The following is a 23,286-nucleotide window of genomic DNA, read 5'->3' on the forward strand; positions in this document are numbered from 1 at the left end:
TTGCACTGTTGGTGGGAATGTATATTGATACAGCCACTATGGAGAACTGTATGGAGGTTCCTTAAAAAACTACAAATAGAACTACCATATGACCCAGCAATCCCACTACTGGGCATATACCCAGAGAAAACCATAATTCAAAAAGAGACATGGGGGCTTCCCTGGTGGCACAGTGGTTGAGAATCTGCCTGCCAATGCAGGGGACACAGGTTCGAGCCCTGGTCTGGGAAGATCCCACATGTCGCGGAGCAACTAGGCCTGTGAGCCACAACTGCTGAGCCTGCGCGTCTGGAGCCTGTGCTCCGCAAAAAGAGAGGCCACAAGAGTGAGAGGCCTGCGCACCTCAATGAAGAGTGGCCCCCGCTTGCTGCAACTAGAGAAAGCCCTCACACAGAAACGAAGACCCAACACAGCCCAAAATAAAAATAAATAAATAAGTAAATAAAAAACAAAAAACCCAAAAATACATGTACCATAATGTTCACTGCTGCACTAGTCACAATAGCCAGCACATGGAAGCAACCTAAGTGTCCACTGACAGGTGAATAGATAAAGAAGATGTAGCACATATATGCAATGGAATATTACTCAGCCTAGGAAGAAAACGAAATGAAATTGAGTTATTTGTAGTGAGGTGGTAGGACCTAGAGTCTGTCATTCAGCGTGAAGTAAGTCAGAAAGAGAAAAACAAATACCATATGCTAACACATATATATGGAATCTAAAAGAAAAAGGTTCTGAAGAACCTAGGGGCAGGACAGGAATAAAGATGCCGACATAGAGAATGGACTTGAGGACACGGGAAGGGGAAGGGTAAGCTGGGACGAAGCGAGAGAGCGGCATGGACATATATACACTACCAAACGTAAAAATAGATAGCTAGTGGGAAGCAGCCGCAAAGCACAGGGAGATCAGCTAGGTGCTTTGTGTCCTCCTAGAGGGGTGGGATAGGGAGGGTGGGAGGGAGACGCAAGAGGGAGGAGATGTGGGGATTTATTTATATGTATAGCCGATTCACTTTGTTATACAGCAGAAACTAACACAGCATTGTAAATGAATCATACTCCAATAAAGGTGTTAAAAAAAAAAAAGAAGTCAAGTGTCCAAGCAGTTGCAGAAGTCTAGGAGGGGACTTGATCTTCCACAAGCCATGGAATTGACATAGATACAACCAATTACATGTAGGTCTCTGAGGAGTAAGGGGACTCCAGCTGACAATAACTGAGAATTATATTGATAACAACAAGTATAGCTACCATTTACAGAGCACTTATGGACAAAGCATCAAGAACCATAGCCTTATGTTATAAACTTGGAGTATATTTTTATGTCATTTAACTACAGGTAACTACAGATCTCAGATTCTTTTCAGGTCATTGTTTCTCATTTTATCTCTTCTGTTGGCAGTTAGCATCATGCTCGTCACTTCTGGGCAATAAGTATTCCTTGATTCCTCTCTTGATAAGCTTATAAGCTGAAGGGCTTTTATTTTACCTTCATAGCAAAAATATTCAATGGCGGGTGAAAAGGAGACTCCTAGAAATCTGAAGGAAGGCTAAAAGAAGACAACCGAAATTGTTGTCTGGGCTCTGTCCATTTCACCTGCATTCAGCAATAACCCCCTTGCTGGCCGCTGCTTCCACCTTTGGCCTCCTCACAAAACATGTGAAAGTCAGATCACGTCACTCCTCCACATCCACCACTGATTTCCCCTTTCATGGGTAAACTCCAGTTTTCCCATGAGCTCTGGTTGACCAAATAGACTACCAGGTATTTCTCCAAAAAAGATGGGTTGATTTGGGATGGGCAGAGGATTACAACTTGGGATCTCCAACCATGGTGAGTCACGTGCAAGTCCCCCACAGTAAGGGAAGGAGAGACTTTGTAGAGAAGAAAGGGAAGTTGGGAAAGTTAGAGTAAACCCAGAATCCATGGCTTTTCATTGGCTGAGTCCTCATAAAAAGAAGAGCAGTCTTTCTTTTTCCTGTTGGGCTCAGCTATCATCTCAGGACATGAGAGCTCCCCCTTCTGGTCTCCAAACTTTATTTAATTGAGGTTTCTGTTTCTTAAATTTTACAGTTGCAAGCCTTATGTGATCTGTGCTCTAGACACAGCTCCCTCCAGTTCACGGCATCTCTCACTGCTCTCTCCTGTGTTCATTTCACTCCAAGCACCCTCCAGCCTCAGGACCTTCCCACTTGCCCGTCTGTCGGCCTGCACTACTTCTCTCTCAAGTGATCGAATGGTTCCTTCCGTCACTCCTAACAATATTACCTGTGACGCTTTGCCCAACCACCTGATACAAAATAACAAACCTCTCTCATTGCCTCTTCCCCTATACCTGATTTCTTATTCTTCATAACACTTTCACTAGGTATCCCATTATATTTGTTTGTTGTCTCTCTCTCTCCTCTAGTGTAAACTCCCTGCAGACAGGGACTTGGTCCATTTCATTCATTTTACGTCCAGCACTTAGAACAGTGCCCGACATCTAGTAGAAACACAGTTTATGTTTTCAACAGGCTTATTAAGATATATTTGATACAATCTTATTTTTGAGTGAATAAATGAATAAATGAGCAAGGGAAAAAAGAGAAATAAAAGTTAAGGAAGCAGTTCCTTGTTTAAATAAGGTACCTTCTTGGGAGTTACTGCTTGAGGCTAGATATCTATCGGAGGTCATTAAAACAATCTTATCAAGACTCACCTAATGATCAAAAAGAAAACAGACTGAATTTGAGGCAAGGGCTTTAATAATAGAGAGATGATTATGGCTTTTGAGAATCTAAAACCCACTTATTGGTGTTGTTATTTTTAACTCTGTACTCTGTAGTTGTTTCTTTCCAAAGAATAAACAATGGTGTCACTGTAAAATCCATAATTAATGCAATATTTTTTTTCCTGGGTTCTGAAGGAAACACAGGCCTTTCCCAAAAGAAAATTTTAAAATATACTTAAGGACTACATAGACTGCCTTTTTCTAGTGTGAAGGCTGTAATCATGAAGTAAATCCGTGGATATTCCCCCGGAACTCTTGATATAAAGACTGCTCCAAGCGGGGCTCAAAGACCAGCAGCCTCAGCATCACGTGGGAGCTTGATAAGACTGCAGAATATGGGCCTTACCTTGACCTCTAGAGCCGGAATCTGCATTTGAACAGGTGATTCTTAGGGATATTTAAGTTTGAAAAGCACTGCTCTAAGTAGCTTTTGCTGTAGTCTAGAAGGAGGTCCCTGCAGGCTAATTCTGTTTGCTGAGAGTTTTGTCTGGGAATTCAGAGCCCCATGTACCTACACCCCAAAAACAGAAGGGGGAGCCCTAATCCCCCCAATTGCCAGATCTAATTGGAGTTGCTTCCTGTTCTTTGCAGGGCTGGCGGGGTTAAATGGACTAGTAGAAGCTGCATAAGGAGAGAAGGAAAACCAAAAAACCTGCTGCCCCCTGTTTGTGGGAATGGAGGAAGCCAGGGAATCTGGCAGAGCCCTGGGCCTCAGAGGTACTGAGGACAGAATCAGAGCAGGAAGAAAACAGAAAGGGAAACAGAGTCAAGATTTTATACTAATACTTCTGTTTCTTGTTCTCTGAGTCTCTCTGGTTATTTTCATCTCTTTACAACATTTCCCCTACATTTCTGCTTTCTCTTTTTTTCTTCTCTGGAAAAATAATGATAGTAATAATGATAATACCTTATACATACCATGATACTATACACTATCTGGTTCATAATGGATAGAACAATATTTTATAGAATGCAATTTTATAGAATTTTTTGCAAATGAGGAATATTCCATAACTTTCTCACATTTTCTTTATTGGCTTATCATTAAAAGTAGTTCTTGTTTCCAATCATTTTGTCAAATTTTGGAGGTTTCTCTGGTGCACAAAGTCATCTTTGTTATTGCCACCATGAGGGTGGGGAGAAGGCTTATTAGCAAAATCCCGGAGGTGAAAGACTGCAGAGGGAGAATTCAAGAAACTAGAAACGAAGTGTAAGCGCTCAATGCTTTGGCATGGTGGTGACTCACCAAACACAAATTACTTCCCAGACCCTATCTGCACCATCCACTTCACTCCTTTGCCTTGAAAATGAGTATAACTATAAAGAAAATGGGATAAGGGAGGTATAAAATGTGCCATCTGGGTCCTTAGCAAGCTCCATGTTTTATTCAAATTCTTAGTCTACAATTTTTTTCACCTTCTGTTTTGATTTATTTCATAAACATTGCAAAACGAAAGTGGCCGATCAGCTTTGCAGCCAAGCCACACACTGGATTATACTTTCCTCTTCTAAATGGGTTTGCTGATGAGTTGAAACAAAAGCCTGAAAGAAAATAATCCAAAACTTTCTTGGACTCCTCAAGATGTCAAATCTCCTGATTCTCTGACACCAACTGCATGTTTAACTCACTTTGATTTTGGGTCTCAACCTACAGACTCCATGAAAAAAAAAATAGGCCTTCTGGGTTCAGGTTGAACTGCAGATTCAGACAATGAACAAAGATGTGCTTTAGATTCTTCAGTTACTGAAATTGAATAACTCTTATTTTCTTGAAAGCAGATAAAAACAGACCAGATTCCTAGAATTTATATAATATTGAAATAAATGCTTGAACATTGTATTCCCATATTTCTTCACTTTACGTATGTTTCATTTCTCACATATAAAATCTATAGGCAGAAGCACTGAGTTTTTTTGAGCGAAAGGATAAGGTGGGTTTTTTGACAAAGTCTCACACTTTATCAGAAGTGGACACTCTGCTCAGGAATGCCTTTAAGTTATTGAGTTAAGTCAGTTTTTGCCAGCTTTTTAGTTTTGTCTCCTGTAGGGTCAGCCTGATCAGAAGAGAAGGCAGGAAGAAGAGATCCTCAGCTAGCCTGACCCCAGGCCTGGTTACTGAGAGCAGAAAGGGTTCTCAGGGTAGGTCAGAACAGAGGTGGTAGGAAAGGGCTTTCAGGAGTGAATATGACTCCCAAGACATAGTGAAAAAATGGGTCAGTGACTGGGAATCTGTCAAGACAGGTGCCAGCCAAGTGGCCAGACCCAGGGATTAGGTTCCAGAACCAAGGAACCAAAAAGTAGATAGACAGGAATGGATGTCATGCCTGGACTCTCAGCCCAGGGTGAGCAAAGCCCGACTGTGCCTGTTCAGGTTTTAACCCAAGTGAAGTTTGACAAGATTATTCATTTATGGCTGTTCTTTATAAAGCTGCATGCACTCTCTACCCCACATTCTAAGGGAGCCATTGTAACTGTTGACAAGAACAAGTAGAGAGAGAGCTGGAAGTCAGTCCTCAGTGGCCCCCTCAGCCAGTTAACTTATATAAGTATGCACGGTGGCAAGAAGAAACATCCCTGATTGTGGTGAAAAGCTACTCTCCTGGTGTGGCTTATGAGTTTAATTTTTTAGTATATTGCTTTGCTGATGGGAATGTTTTTCTTAAAAGCACAAGAGATTAGTGTAAGAAAATAAACTGCCAAGGAAAGCTGAAAATAAAGTGCATTGTTCTGTCCAATGAGTCACAGTTCCAGGCAAAGCCTTTGGAGTTGCCACGCCTTGGAGCTTCCACTCTATAGACACAGCGTGAGCGAGGGGCAAAAACCCACGGCTGGGAATCAGCCCGAGAAGACAAGACAGCTAAATTGACCTCTGAGCTGTAGCATGAGCAACTCTGGCAGTCACGTGGTGACCAGCGATATTCTATTCTCCAACACCCCCAGGGGAACAACCAAAACCCAAGCAACTTCCTTCAAGAGGGATCAAGAGGGAAACTGCTCCAGAGCAGAAGCGATACCTTCTAGAACTGATACTTTCAAAGTTGGGGAGATCATTTTCACACTATAATCCAGGGCTTCTTCGGAATCTGCTTTAATTTACTTCTCTGATTCTGTTCATTCATTCATTCAACAAATATTTATTGAGTGTTTACTGATCTAGGTGCTGAGGAGGTAGTGATAAAAACAGACAGGGTCCTTCTCGCATAAGCCCTTCAGCGTGAAGGAGACAACCAATTACACAACATGAATGTGACATTATTGTAGGCATGATCATGCTTCAAAGGAGCGGTATCTGATGCACTGAAAGCATGAAAGAGGGGATTTGAGCTAGGTAGGGAGCTCAGCTCAGGCTTCCAGGACAGAACAGGAATTTGAAGGAAAACAGGTGAGAAGCAGTGGGAGAAAAGGTTCCAAACAGAAGGACAGTAAGAGAAAAATTCCCTTCAATATCCCTCAACATTTCAGCTCTTAACACTTCATTTCTAGTTTCTTGAGAACATGAGAGATACGATACATTGAAAAACAATGGAACTTGGAATCAGTTGGTTTCATTCTAGCCCTATGACAATACTCACACAGCCTTGAACAAGTTACTTAGATTTTCTGAGCCTTAGTTTTGTCACCCATAAGATAGGAAGGATAAAGCCCAGCACACAATAAAAGTTAGCGCCTTTCCCCATTGGCTAATTTTCATAATCTTTCTGAGACTCAGTGTCTTCATTGAAAAATAGAAATAAAAAAATTATACCTGTATCTGGGAATTGACATTTAGGTGGGTTCATTTGTAAGCTCTAAAGCATTATGAAATTATTGGGTAATATTATTAATCACTCATAAAATATTTGTGAGCCCTGCTATATTCCAGATCCTGTGATAGTTACTGCAGAAATGGAAGGTTTTTTTTTTTAATCTTTGGCTGCGTTGGGTCTTCGTTGCTGCATGTGGGCTTTCTCTAGTTGTGGCGAGCGAGGGCTACTCTTCTTTTCGGTGCACAGGCTTCTCACTGCAGTGGCTTCTATTGTTGTGGAGCACGGACTCTAGGCACGCGGGCTTCAGTAGTTGTGACTCATGGGCTCTAGAGTGCAGTCTCAGTAGTTGTGGCGCATGGACTTAGCTGCTCCGTGGCATGTGGGATCTTCCCAGACCAGGGATCGAACACGTGTCCCCTGCACTGGCAGGCCCTGCACCACCAGGGAAGCCTGGAAGTGGAAGATTGATGGACGCATAGCCTTGCTCTCAGGAGAGAGGTGCTGAAAGAGAAATTCATCCTTTTCCTTGATCAAGAGAGAAAAGGCAGCAAGGACAGAAGGAAAGGCCTCTGTGGTCTGCACAGACATCCAAGTTCCTGGCACTTGGCCCTCTCTGGGGGATATCTGATACCTTCCCCCCACCAGCCATCAGCTGAGAGCTCTCCCAGACTACCTAATGCAAGGCCCCAGGGACAGGGCTGCAGGATGGATTTCCAAATCTTCAAAATAAGCAGACAAAGGAATCTTACATCAAACAAAAAATGACGAGTGCAGTAGGGAAGGAATTGCTCTGAATGATGGAGGAGGTTGTCAAGGATTTCTAGATTTCTGTACTTCTACTGCAAGTGGATGGAAAAACCCAGATTCTCTGATTTTCAGCCCAGCCAGCCAGGCTTCCCTCTTTTAAGCTCCTTTTGTCTTATTTCCATTTGAGAAGACATAAAATGAGTAAGGGGTGGAAGATTTCTTGCCAAACCATGATTCAGGAGGAAGCTCAGCCACAGAACATGCAAGTGTGGCATCGCCCAGAGAAAAAAGACTTGTAGAGACAGGTCTCCGAAAGATCCACCCCAGATTTTGCAAAGAAGGCACCTCCTTCATCACAAGCTCTAAGCCCTTCCAAGTTCAGGAAGAAACTACCTGCTCCGCCATTGACAACTTAGCACAATGTGCCCAGCAGGACCAGTGTGAGTGAAGCAGACGGTTTTCTGCAACATGACGCACAGGGACAGTGCAGGTTCTGTTTGCAGCCTGAAGTTTGTGACTCTCCTGGTGGTCCTAGGTCCGGAACTCCTATTCCTGGGAGCCGGAGTGCAGCTTCAAGAAAATGGGTATAATGGATTACTTGTTGCAATCAATCCTCAGGTATCCGAGGATCAGAAACTCATCCCAAACATTAAGGTGAGTGGCAAGTATGAAGTCAAAACCATTATCCTATTCGAGCAGACCTGTAGCCTTCTTTAAGGAGTTGCCTGGTTTGTATTTGAGCAGTAAGGAAAGTGATGTTTCTTAAAAATAGCAACAAAAATTACAATTAACAGCCAAGCCAGTTTGTTCAGCTAATTCTGTGTAGTCTCAGCTCACAGACTGTTGATCTAGCCCTCTTTTATTTGTTGTTGCTGGTTACTACTAATTTTAGCTTTTGTGTTTAACTACATGGCTGTTTTTGGGGTAGCAACTTAAAAAATAATCCATTGTGGCAACAAAGACCAGATGTTTGACTGATGAATAAGCATGATTGTGTTTATTAAAATTATGTTGTTGGATTCCATCCTGAGGATCGGAATTCTCAGACAGAAAGAGTGAGAGTTTGAACGGAGTGCCAAAGAGCAACATTCTTTCTTTTCACCTGAATGTTCTGTAAAGCAGTTGACTATTTTCACCTTGATATGGTAAGGCAGGCCCATAGCTCCATTACTTGAGTCTCCCTTTGGTATTGCTTTAGTGAAATCAGTATTGTCATAAGGTGTGGTCTTGGAAAGGCGTGCCGTGAAAAGGATTTGTTCGGTAAAAGCTTAGAAGTCTTCCACAAAATTTGGAAAATTATATAGGCAAACCCAGACGCACAATTAGTGTCCTAAAATCTCTTCCAGATAACCATTTGAAGTTTATTTATTTTGCTCCTAGGTTTTCCCAAAAATCTAATACTGTCTCTAAAAGAAATGGGCTCCTTCATTATTGTTATTACTGCTTGTTCAAGTATAACCAGAAAACTAAAACATTAAGAAGTTACAAGTGATAAAATAAGCTTTTCTTTTATTTGGTTACAGGAAATGATAACTGAAGCTTCTTATTACCTATTCAATGCTACCAAGAGAAGAGTGTTTTTCAGAAATATAAAGATTTTAATACCTGCCACGTGGAAAGCTAATAATTACAGCAAAGTAAAACAAGAATCATATGAAAAGGTAATTCAAGATTTCATTAAATGTGCTTAACTCAAGAAAAAAATATAATGTGTTCAAACTTTAAAAGTGAGAACTTAGACAAAAACAAATTAATATTAATACACAAACAATATTATTGAAAAGATTGTTATGTGCAAAATGTATGGAAATGTAATAAATGAGTGAAAATTATGGAGTAAAAAATAAGCAAAATGCCATTGCCCAAGCGGCCTCTCAGAAGATCTCTTTACTATGTAACTTACAGAGTCCTTTCTGAAATTTTTGGTTAAGGACCAAGAACTAGTTTTATTCTACTGAGTATGAGCTGTAAAGGGAATAATTTCAATTATGACTATCCTCATTTCCCACCCTGTCAGAGACAGTAAACATACATGTACAGACAGAAACCTAAGCCACCCATGCATATAAAAATATGACTTTCTTGTCCTGCAAGAGTGCAAATTAGCAGAATTTCACATTAGCCCAAGTCCAGGACACTGTTTTTGAGGAGTATGTTGATAAGAAGCAAGGCAGAAAGCAGGGAAGAGAGGCATGGCTACCTTTTTTTTTTTCCAACCAAAAAAAGAACCTTCAAAGGACTCTCTTAAGCTGTAGATTATAATTAAGCATCCATGATAATGTCTGGCACATACTAGTATGCATGCTATAAATAAATGTTAAATAAATTTGGCAAATGACTGTTTGAAATTACTGTGATCAAGAGTCCTAGCAGCTACCAGAAAGGGCAGGAGCAGAGGCATTGAGAATATAGCTCATGGCTTCAGCAATGGAGTGGGTTCAAGATCTGTAATTACAGCTCGGATAGAAGGGCTGAGACTGTGGTAATTTCCCCTTTTCCTTATTTGTGTCACTTGGTATGAATTTTCCTAAGATTGTTTTAATTCTTAGATCTCCTTTGAAGTTATTGAATGATATAGCAATCTCAAAGGCACCCCAGTGTCCTGAAGAATTAAAAGGGTCCTTAAAACTATCTGATTTATGACCAGGTGAAAGCATTTGATGATTGGGCTTGGAGATAGGAGTGATAGACGAACTGGGATAAACTGGGAACAGAGCTATTGTTTATTAAACTTCAACTAAATGCTAGGCATTCTGTATATATTGCTTAATTCTCAGACACCTAAAATTAGTTGCTGTTATTGCAAATTAGGAAACTGAGGCTCAAATATGGTAAGGATTTTATCCCAAGTCAAACAGCTGGTAAATTAAAGAGAAATTTGAATTCATGCCTGTTTGATTCCAAAACCTATGCTCTTTGCTCTAAGCTATACTGTCTCTAGCCACCTTACATAGTTGTCATTAATCAATCTGGCCTTTAGTGGGACAAAAAGTCTTGGAGATAACCAACACCAAACCCAGGTGCTACTCCTTATCCTAATGAAGAAGAGAGAAATAAATAACTAAAGCAAAAATGACTGAACAGGGCTTCCCTGGTGGCTCAGTGCTTGAGAGTCCGCCTGCCGATGCAGGGGACACGGGTTCGTGCCCCGGTCCGGGAAGATCCCACATGTCGTGGAGCGGCTGGGCCCATGAGCCATGGCCGCTGAGCCTGCACATCTGGAGCCTGTGCTCCGCAACGGGAGAGGCCACAACAGTGAGAGGCCCGCGTACCGCAAAAAAAAACAAAAACAAAAACAAATGACTGAACAGAAAGATTAAAGGAAAGAGTCACTGAAGGCTGTTCATATATCTGCTAGATACCAACTCTTTTAACCTCATAATGTCAATCAAGCAAACACTTAGCAAATGATCATTACATACAGGAACCATGCTAGGCATGGCAGAGGACACAAGGAAAAGCAAGATAGTTCCTCTCCTTGTGACTCTACAGTCTAATGTAGGTGGGACGCAGGGGAGGGGGGGAGGGGTAGGATAAAAGTACATAAAAGCTGTATTACTATGGTCTGTAAGGTAGTATATAACCCCAAACAGCCTGAGTATTCTACCCCATACAGTGTACTCTTTCCTTTTTGTTTCAGGACAACTTTCCAGACATAGAAATGAGGTTTTGTCCAAGTGAAGACTATTCAAGGGCATGATGCCTGTAGCCCTTTTCACAGGTGTTGCCTTGCAAAGTCCTTGGCTTGAATTCTTATCTTTCTAAAAAAAAATGCTAATTATTATAAAAATAATTCATGCTTGTTGCAAAAAGACAATGTAGAAATATGGACAATAAAAAGAAAATATTACCTTCCACTATTCCTCAGCGGTGTGTACACCCCCACACACACACACCAGTACACATGTAGTACATATAGTGATCGTTACATATATATTTATAAGATCATATTAGATCTATTGTTCCATAACCAACTTAAAAAAAAAATTAACAACATACTTAACTTCTAAGGGCAAGTCTTGAGACAACATATTATCTTTATTCCTCAAAATAAAAGGAACAATGTTGTATATAAAACTGTGTTCTCTAGATGGTTATTTGAATAGATATTTACTTTAGCTTCTGACTTAAAATATTGTGTTTTATAAATAGTAATTGAAATGGTAAGCGTACAGTATGAAATATAACTTCAATAGAATAATTGTTTTGCTGATCTGATTGGTTATGGGAATAAAAGGAAAAGGCTTAAAAGAAACATATCCTATTGTCTTACACTGATGAAAGAACCCACAGAAAGTTGTTCACAAAAGGCTATAACATTTTACAGTACAGCTCTGAATGATGTGTAAATGCTCTTGAAATTTCTTCACACTTTTAAATTACTTTTTATCGTGATTTATAATGTCAGAATTTTACAGTGTTGACTTTTGAGAAAATTTTAATCTGGAAAATGGGAAGGTCAAATGAAAGTAATGAAGCTCCATGGAAATTTGATAAGCTTTTAAAATATATACGCTTTTGAAAGTGACAGATAGTTTTGTTAATATTTAGTTGTGAATGCATTTTAAACTCCATCTAAAGGCATTTATTTTTTTAATCTGTGTTAAAATTGGGATACAATCCATATAGAAAAATGGACACATATCTTAAACGTACACTTCAAAGTGTTTTAACAAATGTAGATATTTATGTCACCAACATTACAGTCGTGATGTAGAGTATTACAAGGCATTTCTTTTAATTTAGGCAAATGTCATAGTGACTGACTGGTATGGGGCACATGGAGATGATCCATATACCTTGCAATACAGAGGGTGTGGAAAAGAGGGAAAATACATTCATTTCACACTTGACTTTCTACTAAATGATGACTTAACAGCTGTCTATGGATCACGAGGTAAGTTTGACCAATCAAGAAATAGACAATGGACAGCACTATTTACAGTATTCTGTGCTTAATGCTAAAAGGAACTCAGAGAACCTGAAACCTGCCAAGGACTACTATTGGGATGAGGAGATAGGCCACATGCCCATGAAAAGATGAGGGACAAAGTGAGCCAGAAAGGGTTAAGCGCCAGATTAGTGGCCCAGACAGGGCATGCTATAAGAATTCAGTGAAGACGGAGAGCATTTTGAGCTAAAGGTGGTCAGAAAAGGCCTCACAAAGAAGAGGATATTAAGGTTGAATATAATTTTGATAAATGGAAAAAAGGGAGAGAGAGTGGGAAAAGTATGAATAAAACCGTGGCAGCAGAAGAATCCAGGGCATATTTGAGAGATGGGCACAGTAGACCCCACTGATGGTGCAGAAAAACTATGGGAAGTGAATAGTGGGAGAAAATGCTGAAATGCACATGGGGTAGGTGATGGAGAGCCTCAAATGCCCAAATTAGCAAGTCACAACTTAAGGTTTGTAAACATAGGAGTGAAACCATCCAAGCAGGGTTTTCAGAAGCTAAATCTGGCTGTGAGGATAATCTGACTCCCTCAGATCAATGAGGGAGAAACTGGATATCAGGAGAATAACTAGAAGTCCAGGTATGAGGCCATGAGACTTGAGTAAGATCGAAGGCAGTGAGATGGGAAGGACAAGAAAGAGAGTAACAAGAACAAGAGAATTTTCTACGTGCCAAGTGCTGTGCTATTTGCTTTTCAAATGTTATCTTATTTAATCCTAACAACTCTAAGTAATGAGAGATATTCCAGAGGGGAAAAAGTATGAAACAGAGGTCAGAACTGCTTCAGAGTGAAAGGCAAGGAGTGTGTGTGTGGGCAGCATTAAGTAACACACCAGGTTTTGGGCAGAAATAGAAGGGACCAGTTTAAAGGGGAAATCCACAAGTCTGGATTTAGGCAAGTGATTGTGAGGAAAGTGGACTATGCTGGTGGAAAGACCCAGCCTGTGGCAGAAAAAGGATGACTAGAGTTTGACAGTGAAGCCAGCGTCATAGGTTTGGAGATTGGCATTTAGTGGATGAGATCTGAGAAAGAAACTGTGGTGAGAAAAATGAGTAGGTCAAGGGCTAACTATCCAATTCTTAATTTTTTGTTTTTGATTTTAACGTACAGCAGTGCCTTTCAAATGATGTTTTCACTTTTACCCCCATTTAAATCTAAATAGATTTTATTATCCTCTGAATAACTAGCAGGAAGTGGAGCCACACACTCTATAAAACACACTTTATAAAACACTTTATAAAACTTTATAAAAATGGCTTTTTTTCCTGGTAACTCTGAGGTGCTGATAATCTCTGCACAAATATATGACTTCACCAGCACTTCTAAATTCCATGAGTAGGCAGAAACTTTTCCTTAGCACTTTCAGCTTAGACTGTTCCCCTCCCTTCCTATGTTCCAAGGTCCAAAAAATGCATAATATGCCACAGCCTGAGTCAACTCAGCAAACACTTCCTGGGTTCCCAGATCTTAAAAGAATTCAGAAAGAAAAGTGTACTTGGGGAGGGGAGTTAATCTGGAAAATTTCTATTGGGGAGAAGTCAGTTTTTAGCTGAACATTGAAGAAAATACAAGATTTAGAAAGGTAGAGATAAACTTATAAAGGATTTGATGCTGACAATGAGGATTTTCATGAGCTAAGACTTGAAGATAAACATGGAGAATCAGGAATAAAATGAAAGAGAAAGGACCACCCAAGCTGGTGAGGAGGTTCTATGATCCTTTTTGCTCCTTCTTCCCTCCCTGGCCCCAGGGTTTCAATCATTGCTGTAGACAGGAGAATTATCTATAGGAAAAAAGAGTGGCAGGCATGCCTGGATAACACAAACTGAAGAATAGGAAAGATTTATTTGCTGGTTTGATGTCTTAGTCGATTTGGGTTACTATAACAAAATAGCATACACTGGGAGGCTTATACACAACAGAACTTTCTCACAGTTCTGGGGACTGGAAGTCCAAGATCAAGGCACCAGCCAAATTGGTTTCTGTGAAGGCCCACTTCCTGGTTCATAGACAGCCATCTTCTCACTGTGTCCTCACATGACAGAAAGAAGGAAACTCTCTGGGGTCTTTTTATAAGGGCACTCATCCCATTTATGAAGGCCCCACCCTCATGATCTAATAATCACTCCCAAAGGCCTCACCTCCTAACACCTTCACATTGTGGGTCAGGATTTCAACATATGAATTCTGGGGGGACATACACATTCAGTCCATTGAATTGAACATTCAGTCCATATGCTTCTTTTCCTTTCCCAGAATTCTGAACTTATAGGCATGTATAAAGCTAAATAGAAAACCTTAGGCAGCTTCCTTAGGGAAATGAGAGAATGTGAGACTCCTCACTAATTTCAAACAGATATGCAACAGGTAAATCACTGGTTTGCACTTCCAGGACTAAACATATTTTCACACTGCCTCTTTTACGATGGTGGGGGTAAAGCAGAAGGGGATGGGAACGGGGTGGGGAAGAGGAAAGTGGAAGCAAGAATTGCACGTCAACCCTTCAGAATGAGTATATATAGTCAGGTGATGTTACGTATTCACTGATTAGCAAGGTATATTGCTGAAATTTTAGGAACTCAAAACAAAAACTCTCTCTTCCACAGGCAGAGTGTTTGTTCACGAATGGGCTCATCTCCGTTGGGGTGTGTTTGATGAATATAACAATGAGAAACCTTTCTACGTAAATGGGCAAAATCAAATTAAAGTAACAAGGTTAGTGTTTTTTTGCATGTTTAAAATTCACTGTTTATTTTTTTTTACGCTAAAATAGAGTTTATAATGGCTGCAAAACTTAACTGACAATTTTCAGTTTTATTGGATTTTTTAAAAAATTGGTAAGTATTTATGTGGTCAAATGCCAAAACAATATAAAAAGTTATACTCTTATATAGCATACTCCCACCACTCTCTTCACCCTGTTCCCTTTCATCCCCTCTAGATCACCATTTTTATTAGTTTCTCATTTATTTTTTCTGTGTTTCTTCAGGAAAATTCAAATAAATATGAATATATATTTTTCCTCACTCTTCTTTCTTTTAATTGCATAGTGTTCCATTGTATGGATATACCATAATTTTTCAACCAGTCCCTTATTATTGAACAAATGAGTTGTTCACCATATTTTGTTATTACTACAAGTCATAATGCTATAAATAAGTTATTTCCATTATATGCAGGCAGATCCGTATATCTATTGAATAGCTTCCAAGAATTACCAGGTCATAGGGTAATTTTAGCTGTAATTTTGGTAGATATTGACTGATTCTTCTCCCAAAATTTAGATGGTTTTTTATCCCATTGACAGCATTTGAGACTGCTTATATAGGAAGGAATCCTTTTAAATATCATCATTAGATGTTCATTCTCTTCTTCCTCTGATGTCCAATGGCAATGAACTCAAAGGAGCCCTGATTCAGGATACTACCACTCATGACCTTCCTCAGGCCTCCAAAAGTTCATGTTGATTTCTCGGTGACTTTTGCTTTGACCCTGTTTATCTGGTAAAGCCCTTGGCAATACAGAGCCTCTCATCAAAATCAAATGCTTTAAAATCAAGTGGAGTGCATTTGTAAATTAATGACCTTTCTTAATAGTTTTTAAAATGTCTTCTGTGTATCTAGCAATCTATGATCCTAGAAACAAATTATTTTATGAGCCAATAAGAAAGAAACATAAGCATTTCTAAAACAGACCCAATGTCTCTTCCTATTTCAGGTGTTCATCTGACATCACAGGCATTTTCTTGTGTGAAAGAGGCCCTTGCCCCCAAGAAAACTGTATTATTAGCAAGATTCTCCAAGAAGGATGCATGTTTATATACAATAGCACTCAAAATGCAACTGCATCGATAATGTTCATGCAAAGTTTATCTTCTGTAAGTATGGCCTTAGAATAACAAACTCTTACAAGATTCCATCTTTTCCCAAGATAGACTGATATGTTTTAAGTATTTAAACAAAAAGACAATTAAGATTCACTACATTTGGGACTTCCCTGGTGGTCCAGTGGTAAAGAATCCACCTTCCAATGCAGGAGAGGAGGGTTCAATCCCTGGTCAGGGAACTAAAATCCCACATACCGAGGGGCAACTAAGCCCGTGCGCCACAACTACTGAAGCCCGCACTCCTAGAGCCCGTGCTCCGCAACAAGAGAAGCCACTGCAATAAGCCTGCGTGCCACAACTACTGAGCCCACGTGCCTCAACTAGAGAGCCCATGTGCTCTGGAGCCCATGCACCATAACTAGAGAGAGAAAACCTGCATGCCAAACTACAGAAAGAGAAGCCTGTGCGCCGCAATGAAAGATCCCGTGTGCCACAACTAAGACCCAATGTAGTCAAAAAAAAAAAAAAAAGAAAAGAAAAGAAAAGAAAAAAGATTCACTACATTTTAGAGCTTGGGGAACCTTAGAGTTCATCTAGTTTTTACTTTACAGATTTAAAAAAAAAAACTCAGTGCCCCCCCCCCGACAGTCCAAGCTGATCAGTAAAAATTGTTTCCTTTAGAAAAGTGATTATGTGCTCTCCAGGGAAGGTGATTTAACAAGGGGAAACCTGGAGTCTTCAAAATAAATTGCTCGTATGGTGGTGCATCTATATCCTTTCACAGGAAAGTGTACTGGGTTAATGACAGGGATGTAACGTATGATTATATTTCTTCATTTAAGGTAGCAAACCACTCTTATTTTAATGGAATTCCCTAATTCTCTTTCCCTTGTTTTGCATATTCTAGAACTTAAAAAGAAAAGTCACGTGTTACCAAGGGAAGTCAACTAACCCTTAGCTTTGCAGGTTCAGAAACTCAATCTTGTCAGTATTCCACGCTAACTGACAAGAGACTTGTGTAGGAATCCAGAACACATTTTTAAAATTATTTAAAAAGAGTACTCTGTCATGGAGATCTGACACTCGCATTCTCTAGCCAGTTCATTTTCTCTCTGACAGAAGCAGCACGGAACAGCCAAATTCTACCCAGAGGCCTATTTTGAGAGTGTGGAATCAGAAAGGAGGGAGTTAGGAGATGCAGAGATTTAGTCACATCAGCCTTCATAACCTGATACATTTTTCCAACTTCATCACATCTGTGGGTCACGTCCTCTCCATTGAGCTGGGAACACTGTGGGCAGTGTCTCTGTGAAGTTTTCTGTTTCTATGACTAACCCAATGTTCCTTGGATTGACACATTCTTTTTTTAGATAATTTTTTTTTCTTCAGTCTGGTTTTAGTCAAGGCTAAGAGTCATCTGTAACTTTAAGGTGCTTTTTCATATTTCTTGTCCAATTCATTATGGTTTTAATTTAATTTACAGCTTTAATATCTGAAGCCAAGCTAATTCCATGTTATTTCATCCACATTGTTTGTGGCTAGGTACTATCTTTCTGGTCATTTGAAACACCTACTCATTAATATCCAGTCAGAAAACTTTTACCATCTCCTAACCATAGTCATGAAATATAAAGAAAAGAGTTAAAAACAAACATACAGACAAAAACAACAAAACAGGTTCTATCATATCTCCCCATCCTACTAAGAAACTCATGTTCTTATGCAATTACTAACTTTTTGAAGCTTCAGCTTCCTTTTCTAAGAAATTAGAGTTGGGGCTAGAGAATCTGTAAGATTTCTTTTACCTCTAAGCTTCCATAGCTCTGTTAGCAGGAAGCATCTACTGTTTGTAGGAATATAGCCACTGGGAAGTAGATAACACATTACTTTGCAATGCAAATCATGCCTTTAAAAGAGGTGCTGCCAAGGTTTAGTATTATTGTATGAATTATGGCTATATCTCCAAATGGGGAAAGAGATCAGGAAGTAGATTTAAGTTGGTTTTCTCCTTATCCTAGTCTTACAGAGGTCAATATTTGAACTAGCTCAATATAGGTTTATTGATCAATAGATAAAGGTGCAGTGGTTATTAAATATCATTCCAAGGAATAGGCTGATCAAGATAAGATAACATCTCCTGGGGTGTTTTCTTTAACACACTATTATGCTAAGGAAGTTGAGAGTTTGTTTTATTTTTTTAAAGCCTAAGATATTTATACACAGTCTACTCTCTGTTACCTAAGCGCAAGAAAACTTTAACAGAGGTTGACCTCAGTACCACATGCGTGCCAGAGTTTCAAGCAAAGGGTGCCAAGGTTTATCTGTAAATTCAATGGCATTCTTGAAGTAAAGAAGGACATAGCTGTAGCACTTCTGATTTCTCATGTTTCAGCTCACCTTTCCTCTTACCTTTAGTTGCTTGAGAATGAGAAGTATGTCTAGTGTGAGAAGAGTACTTTTATTTTCTGATTATTTTCTGAGTACTTTTATTTTATTCTTTTTCAAGGTGGTTGAATTCTGTAATGCAAGTACCCACAACCAAGAGGCTCCAAACCTGCAGAACCAAATGTGCAGCCTCAGAAGTACATGGGATGTAATCACAGACTCTGACGACTTTAATAACAGTTTTCCCATGAAAGGGACTGAGCTTCCGCCTCCTCCCACGTTCTCTCTCATACAGGCTGGCGACAAAGTGGTCTGTTTAGTGCTGGATGTGTCCAGCAAGATGGCAAAGGTAACATTTGAACCAAAATAATTGTAAACCATCACTTTTTTCTATCAGTTTTTAATTCTTTTTCTTTTCAGAGGGGAAGGGAAGGGAAGGGTGAGGCCAAACGTTTGGAATAGTCATGGGCATCATCTTTGCTTGGGTATGAGAGAAACAAATTCAGAATGTGGCCCAGATATTGAGATAACACAGATAAATGAAATCCACAGGTAATTCCCAGCCCTCATTACTGCTACTAATTGCAACCTTTTCCAACCAAAACCCTTTCCAAAACTCTGACATGTAGCGGAAGGCTCCTCTCTGACCACATTCCACTCACTGGTAAACAGCCATGGCCGAGGCAATAGACTGAGTTTGCAGTGAGTGTGCATATCCATTATGTGTGTATTTTCTATGTCATTGTGTACAGAGAAACATATCTCACTCATCTGGCAATCTGGCAGCCTTCTAGAAACCCATTCTCCAAAGCTCCAGAATTCTTAGACAGTAATTAGAGGTTTAGTCTCTGGAATCAGGCAGATGTGCTTTAAGTCCTGGCTCCTTCATTTACTGTTTGTGTAATCAAGAGCAAATAACCTCTCTGAAGCTCAGTTTTCTCATCTGTAAAACAGAGATAACAATACCTATTTCATTGTTGTGACAGAGACAGTTCATACTGGCTCACAGGAGTCAATTGTTAAATTTTCAAGAAATTTGCAAGCCAGTTGTAAATATAGCCATTATTAAAAAATAAACAATGTAGAGTTATAATTAAATAAAATATATTGAAATAAGCATAATAAATGCTCAAAACTCATTACTTCCTAATTATTTTTCTACTATTCTTACTATTATCTATGCCCAGCGTCAGTAACTACCTGCTTTTGCATAGCCTGCAAATTAAGAATGGGTTTAGAAAAAAATCAAGAGAATAATAAAATTTCAGGACATATGAAAATTATATGAAATTCAAATTTTAGCATCCATAAGTAAAATTTTATTGGGAGACAGCAATGCTCATTTGTTTACATATTATCTATGGCTGCTTCAGTACTAAAATAGCAGAGTTAAGTAGTTGCAAAAGACAATATATGTCCCACCAAGCCTAAAATATTTACTATCGGATCCTTTACAGAAAATGTCTGCTGATCCCAGATCTAGGCTCCTGAGGTTATTTCTGGTCTATCATCTCTATGACTCTGCTCCTACATATCTCTTGCCAACTTTGCACTCAGCGATGTCAGGTTGACAGCTTAAATCAGCCACAGTGAGAATATTTACCCCATAGAAATTGCAACAAATCCAGGGTTCTCCCTCTTTCTCTTTTTACCAGAAAGCCAGTTTTTAAACTTTTACCAGTGCACCACTAACTACTTCATAGTGTTGTTGAAAGGGAAAATGAGATACTGAATATGAAGTTTTTGGTTTATAAGTGACAACTGTTATTTTATTATAGTACTTGTCCTAAGGGAGAGTTTATCCTCTTGTATTCTCTGGATCAGTAGTCCTGGAAAATTTGCCTGTTTTGGCTTGTCTCTAAAATATGAGGAATACCACTAATACATTCAGCATCTAGATAATTTTGTGATCTTGCCTACCTGCAGTTGACTAGGGTATGATCTTCAAATATGATCTCAGAGTAATTAATATTGACTATCTGCCTCTGTTGAGCAAGAACAGATGGGGTGAAAGGGAAAGATAGTTGTACTTGAAAGAAGACCTGAGAGAAGTAGAACAGAAATAAGCCTAAAGTAGCAAGCTCATGGCAAAGAAAACTTCTCTCCCTTTTCCTGTCAATAGTGTCACTGAACCATCACGACCATCCATTCATTTATCAGGTGCCTATACTGTGCTGGCTTGGGGGATACAGAGATGACAGAATAGAGTCTGCTTTGAAATGCTCCCAATCTGATGAGGGAGACAACACACACGTGTGAATAAACACAATACAATGTGACAAGGCTCCACAGAGGTGTGAATTGCTGTGGAGGCACTGGCAGCATCTGGGTTATAGGAGAGTGACTGAGGAAGACTTCACTGGGAGGATGATCTTGGAGTTGAGTCTTGAAGCATAAGTAGATATTTGCCAGTTGGATGAGGTGAGGGGAGGCATGCCAGTGAAGAGAATAGTGTATGCAGGTGGCTGAGAGGCAAAATTAGTAGAATTTTTTTCAGGGGAAGTACATCAATTGGTATGGATATAACTAACAGTGGCTTGGCCTAGAAAAATGACAGATAAGATGAAAACGAATGATGAAATGAATGATGGTATGAATTTGAGAGAAATTTAAGATGTATTGATATGACCTGTTCAAGGATATGGAGGCTGGTAACACAGGAGTAATAAAAGAGAGTTCCAGGTTTCTGGCTTCACTAGTTAGGAGTAGAGGTCATGACCATGTTGTTAGCAATACTTAGTATTTACTAAGTACTTACTATGTACCCATTTTGCAGATGAGAAAACTGAAGCTAAAAGAGATAAGTAATTTCTCTATGGTCACATTACTAGTAAAAGTTGAAGGCAGGATTCAAAGTCCTTGTTTTATCCACTCTACCAATTTACCTCTCAATATTGTAAGAGAAACAATATTTGGGAAGGGGGGCAATGAATTCAAAGTGTATAGAGTTTGAGATACCTGTTAAATTGGTGTTGTTTCCTAAGCAGTGTGAAATGCAGGTCCAGATGTTAAGGGAGATGTCTAGGTTGGAGATAGAGACCACAATCATCACTGAACAGGTGGTCATTGAAGCTCAGCTTCCTGCTCCCACAGCCTTCAAAACAAGTGACCCTAATGAACTCATCACTAGTATCACCTGCCCAAATGTGGTCACTAACATTACTTTATATTTATTCAAGGTGTAACTATTGTCATATACATATCTCAGTTGATCCTCATAGTAATTCTATTTTAGCAAGTAAGAAAGATTATTATTACCCTCACTTTACAGATGGAATGCCCAGCCTAAGATAAACATGATAACAGAGAGTAGTGCCAGGATAGATGCCTGACTGCTGTTCCTCTCTACCATAAGATCTTTGCAATGTTTCCTCTTACCCAGGATGAATTTTAAAAGAAGCAATTACAAACCAAGTCTCTATTGGTTCTACAGATCTTTGAATCAGGTAGGAGAGAAATAGTGGATGTATGTGTTCTTATGGAATGGTAAATCATGAACAGCTTCTTAGGGGCAGAGTTCCAAACCAACCCCCACCCTGCCGAAAAGCATTCATTTTTGAGCCTGCATTTAATCAAACAATATTCTAGCATAGTGTCAATCTTTACAACTCAAAAAATCAGAGTCTGACATCTCTAAAGAATTAGCAGAGATATTTGCTAATTAAGTTACTTAGTTATACTTTTGTCTACCAACCAAATGTTGTTACCTTTCTTTTTTCCTTTCTGCAACATAGGCTGACAGATTCCTTCAACTGCAACAAGCAGCAGAATTTTACTTGATGCAGATTGTTGAAATTCATACCTTTGTGGGCATTGCTAGTTTTAATAGCAAAGGGACAATCAGAGCCCAGCTGCACCAAATTAACAATGATGATGACCGAAAGCTGCTGGTTTCCTATCTGCCTACCACTGTGTCAGCTGAAGCAGAAACCAGCATCTGCTCAGGGCTGAAGAAGGGATTTGAGGTACAGTAGAGCACCCCAAGCCTCACCATCACTTTCCTTTCCCATCATTTTCCTTTCCCTCACTTTGTATCTGAGGTTGCTTCTGATTTGGGGCAATCTTACAATATGGTCATGAGTCTCAAGTATAGGAAAGTAATGATGGATTATCTTTAAGGTCAGGTACCACGAATTTCTCACCACTGAATCCCCTGTGCCTAGTAAAGGGCATGTAATATTTGCTTAAGAAAAATTTCTTGAAGGAATGAGTAAATAATTGAACACAATTATTCAATTATAGGCTGGGGGACTTCAGCATCATCAGAAAAATTTCTAACACTGTCCCTATCCATCTGGGACAGTTCCATCTGTGGCTGTTGTTACCCTTGGGTTTTCCAATCAAAATCAGCATGTCTGGCCTCCTGCCTATGGTCATACTAGACCTCAAGCATATGAATATCAGTTAAGGTCAGAGGTATGTTTCAAGAATAACGGAGTTCACCTAAATCAGCATAAGTGTGGATTCGACACTGAGGATACAGCCATGTGTTAAACATCTGGTAGCAGGCAGACACAATTGCAACTGTTACTTTCTACAGCCAAGAGTTTCTCAACATTGGCTGCGCATTGAAATCAGCTGGGGATTCAAAAATTCCAATGCCTGCATCTCACCCCCAGAGATTCTGATTTAATTGATCTTGGGTGTGAGCTGGCCATTAAAAAATTTTAAAGTTCTCATCCAATTCCAGTGTATAGCCAAGGTTGAGAAACACTGCTCAAGGTCCTTTTATTGGCCACTTACTGGATCTCAGAAGCAAGGATCTCACATAATAATGTTCTCCCACATCCTCTATGATAGACACTATTCTAAACTAGGGGTATCTCATAGTGATTTAAACAGGA

The 23,286-nt window shown here is 39.6% G+C and overlaps 1 protein-coding gene across 1 annotated transcript in view; it reads left to right on the plus strand.

The window, feature by feature from the left end:
* Positions 1 to 7,615: 7,615 nt before the first annotated feature.
* The window catches only part of CLCA2 (chloride channel accessory 2), a 37,737-nt gene continuing 22,066 nt past the window's right edge, over positions 7,616 to 23,286 (plus strand). The window contains exons 1-7 of the mRNA XM_079904221.1: positions 7,616 to 7,926; positions 8,796 to 8,933; positions 12,019 to 12,169; positions 14,838 to 14,946; positions 15,949 to 16,108; positions 18,564 to 18,791; positions 22,177 to 22,407. Of these exons, the coding sequence (XP_079760347.1) occupies positions 7,741 to 7,926; positions 8,796 to 8,933; positions 12,019 to 12,169; positions 14,838 to 14,946; positions 15,949 to 16,108; positions 18,564 to 18,791; positions 22,177 to 22,407 (1,203 nt within the window). The 5' untranslated portion in view covers positions 7,616 to 7,740. The remainder of the gene's footprint in view (positions 7,927 to 8,795; positions 8,934 to 12,018; positions 12,170 to 14,837; positions 14,947 to 15,948; positions 16,109 to 18,563; positions 18,792 to 22,176; positions 22,408 to 23,286) is intronic.

Source organism: Stenella coeruleoalba, assembly GCF_951394435.1.
Source record: "Stenella coeruleoalba genome assembly, chromosome: 1".
In the NCBI taxonomy this organism is placed as follows: domain Eukaryota; kingdom Metazoa; phylum Chordata; class Mammalia; order Artiodactyla; family Delphinidae; genus Stenella; species Stenella coeruleoalba.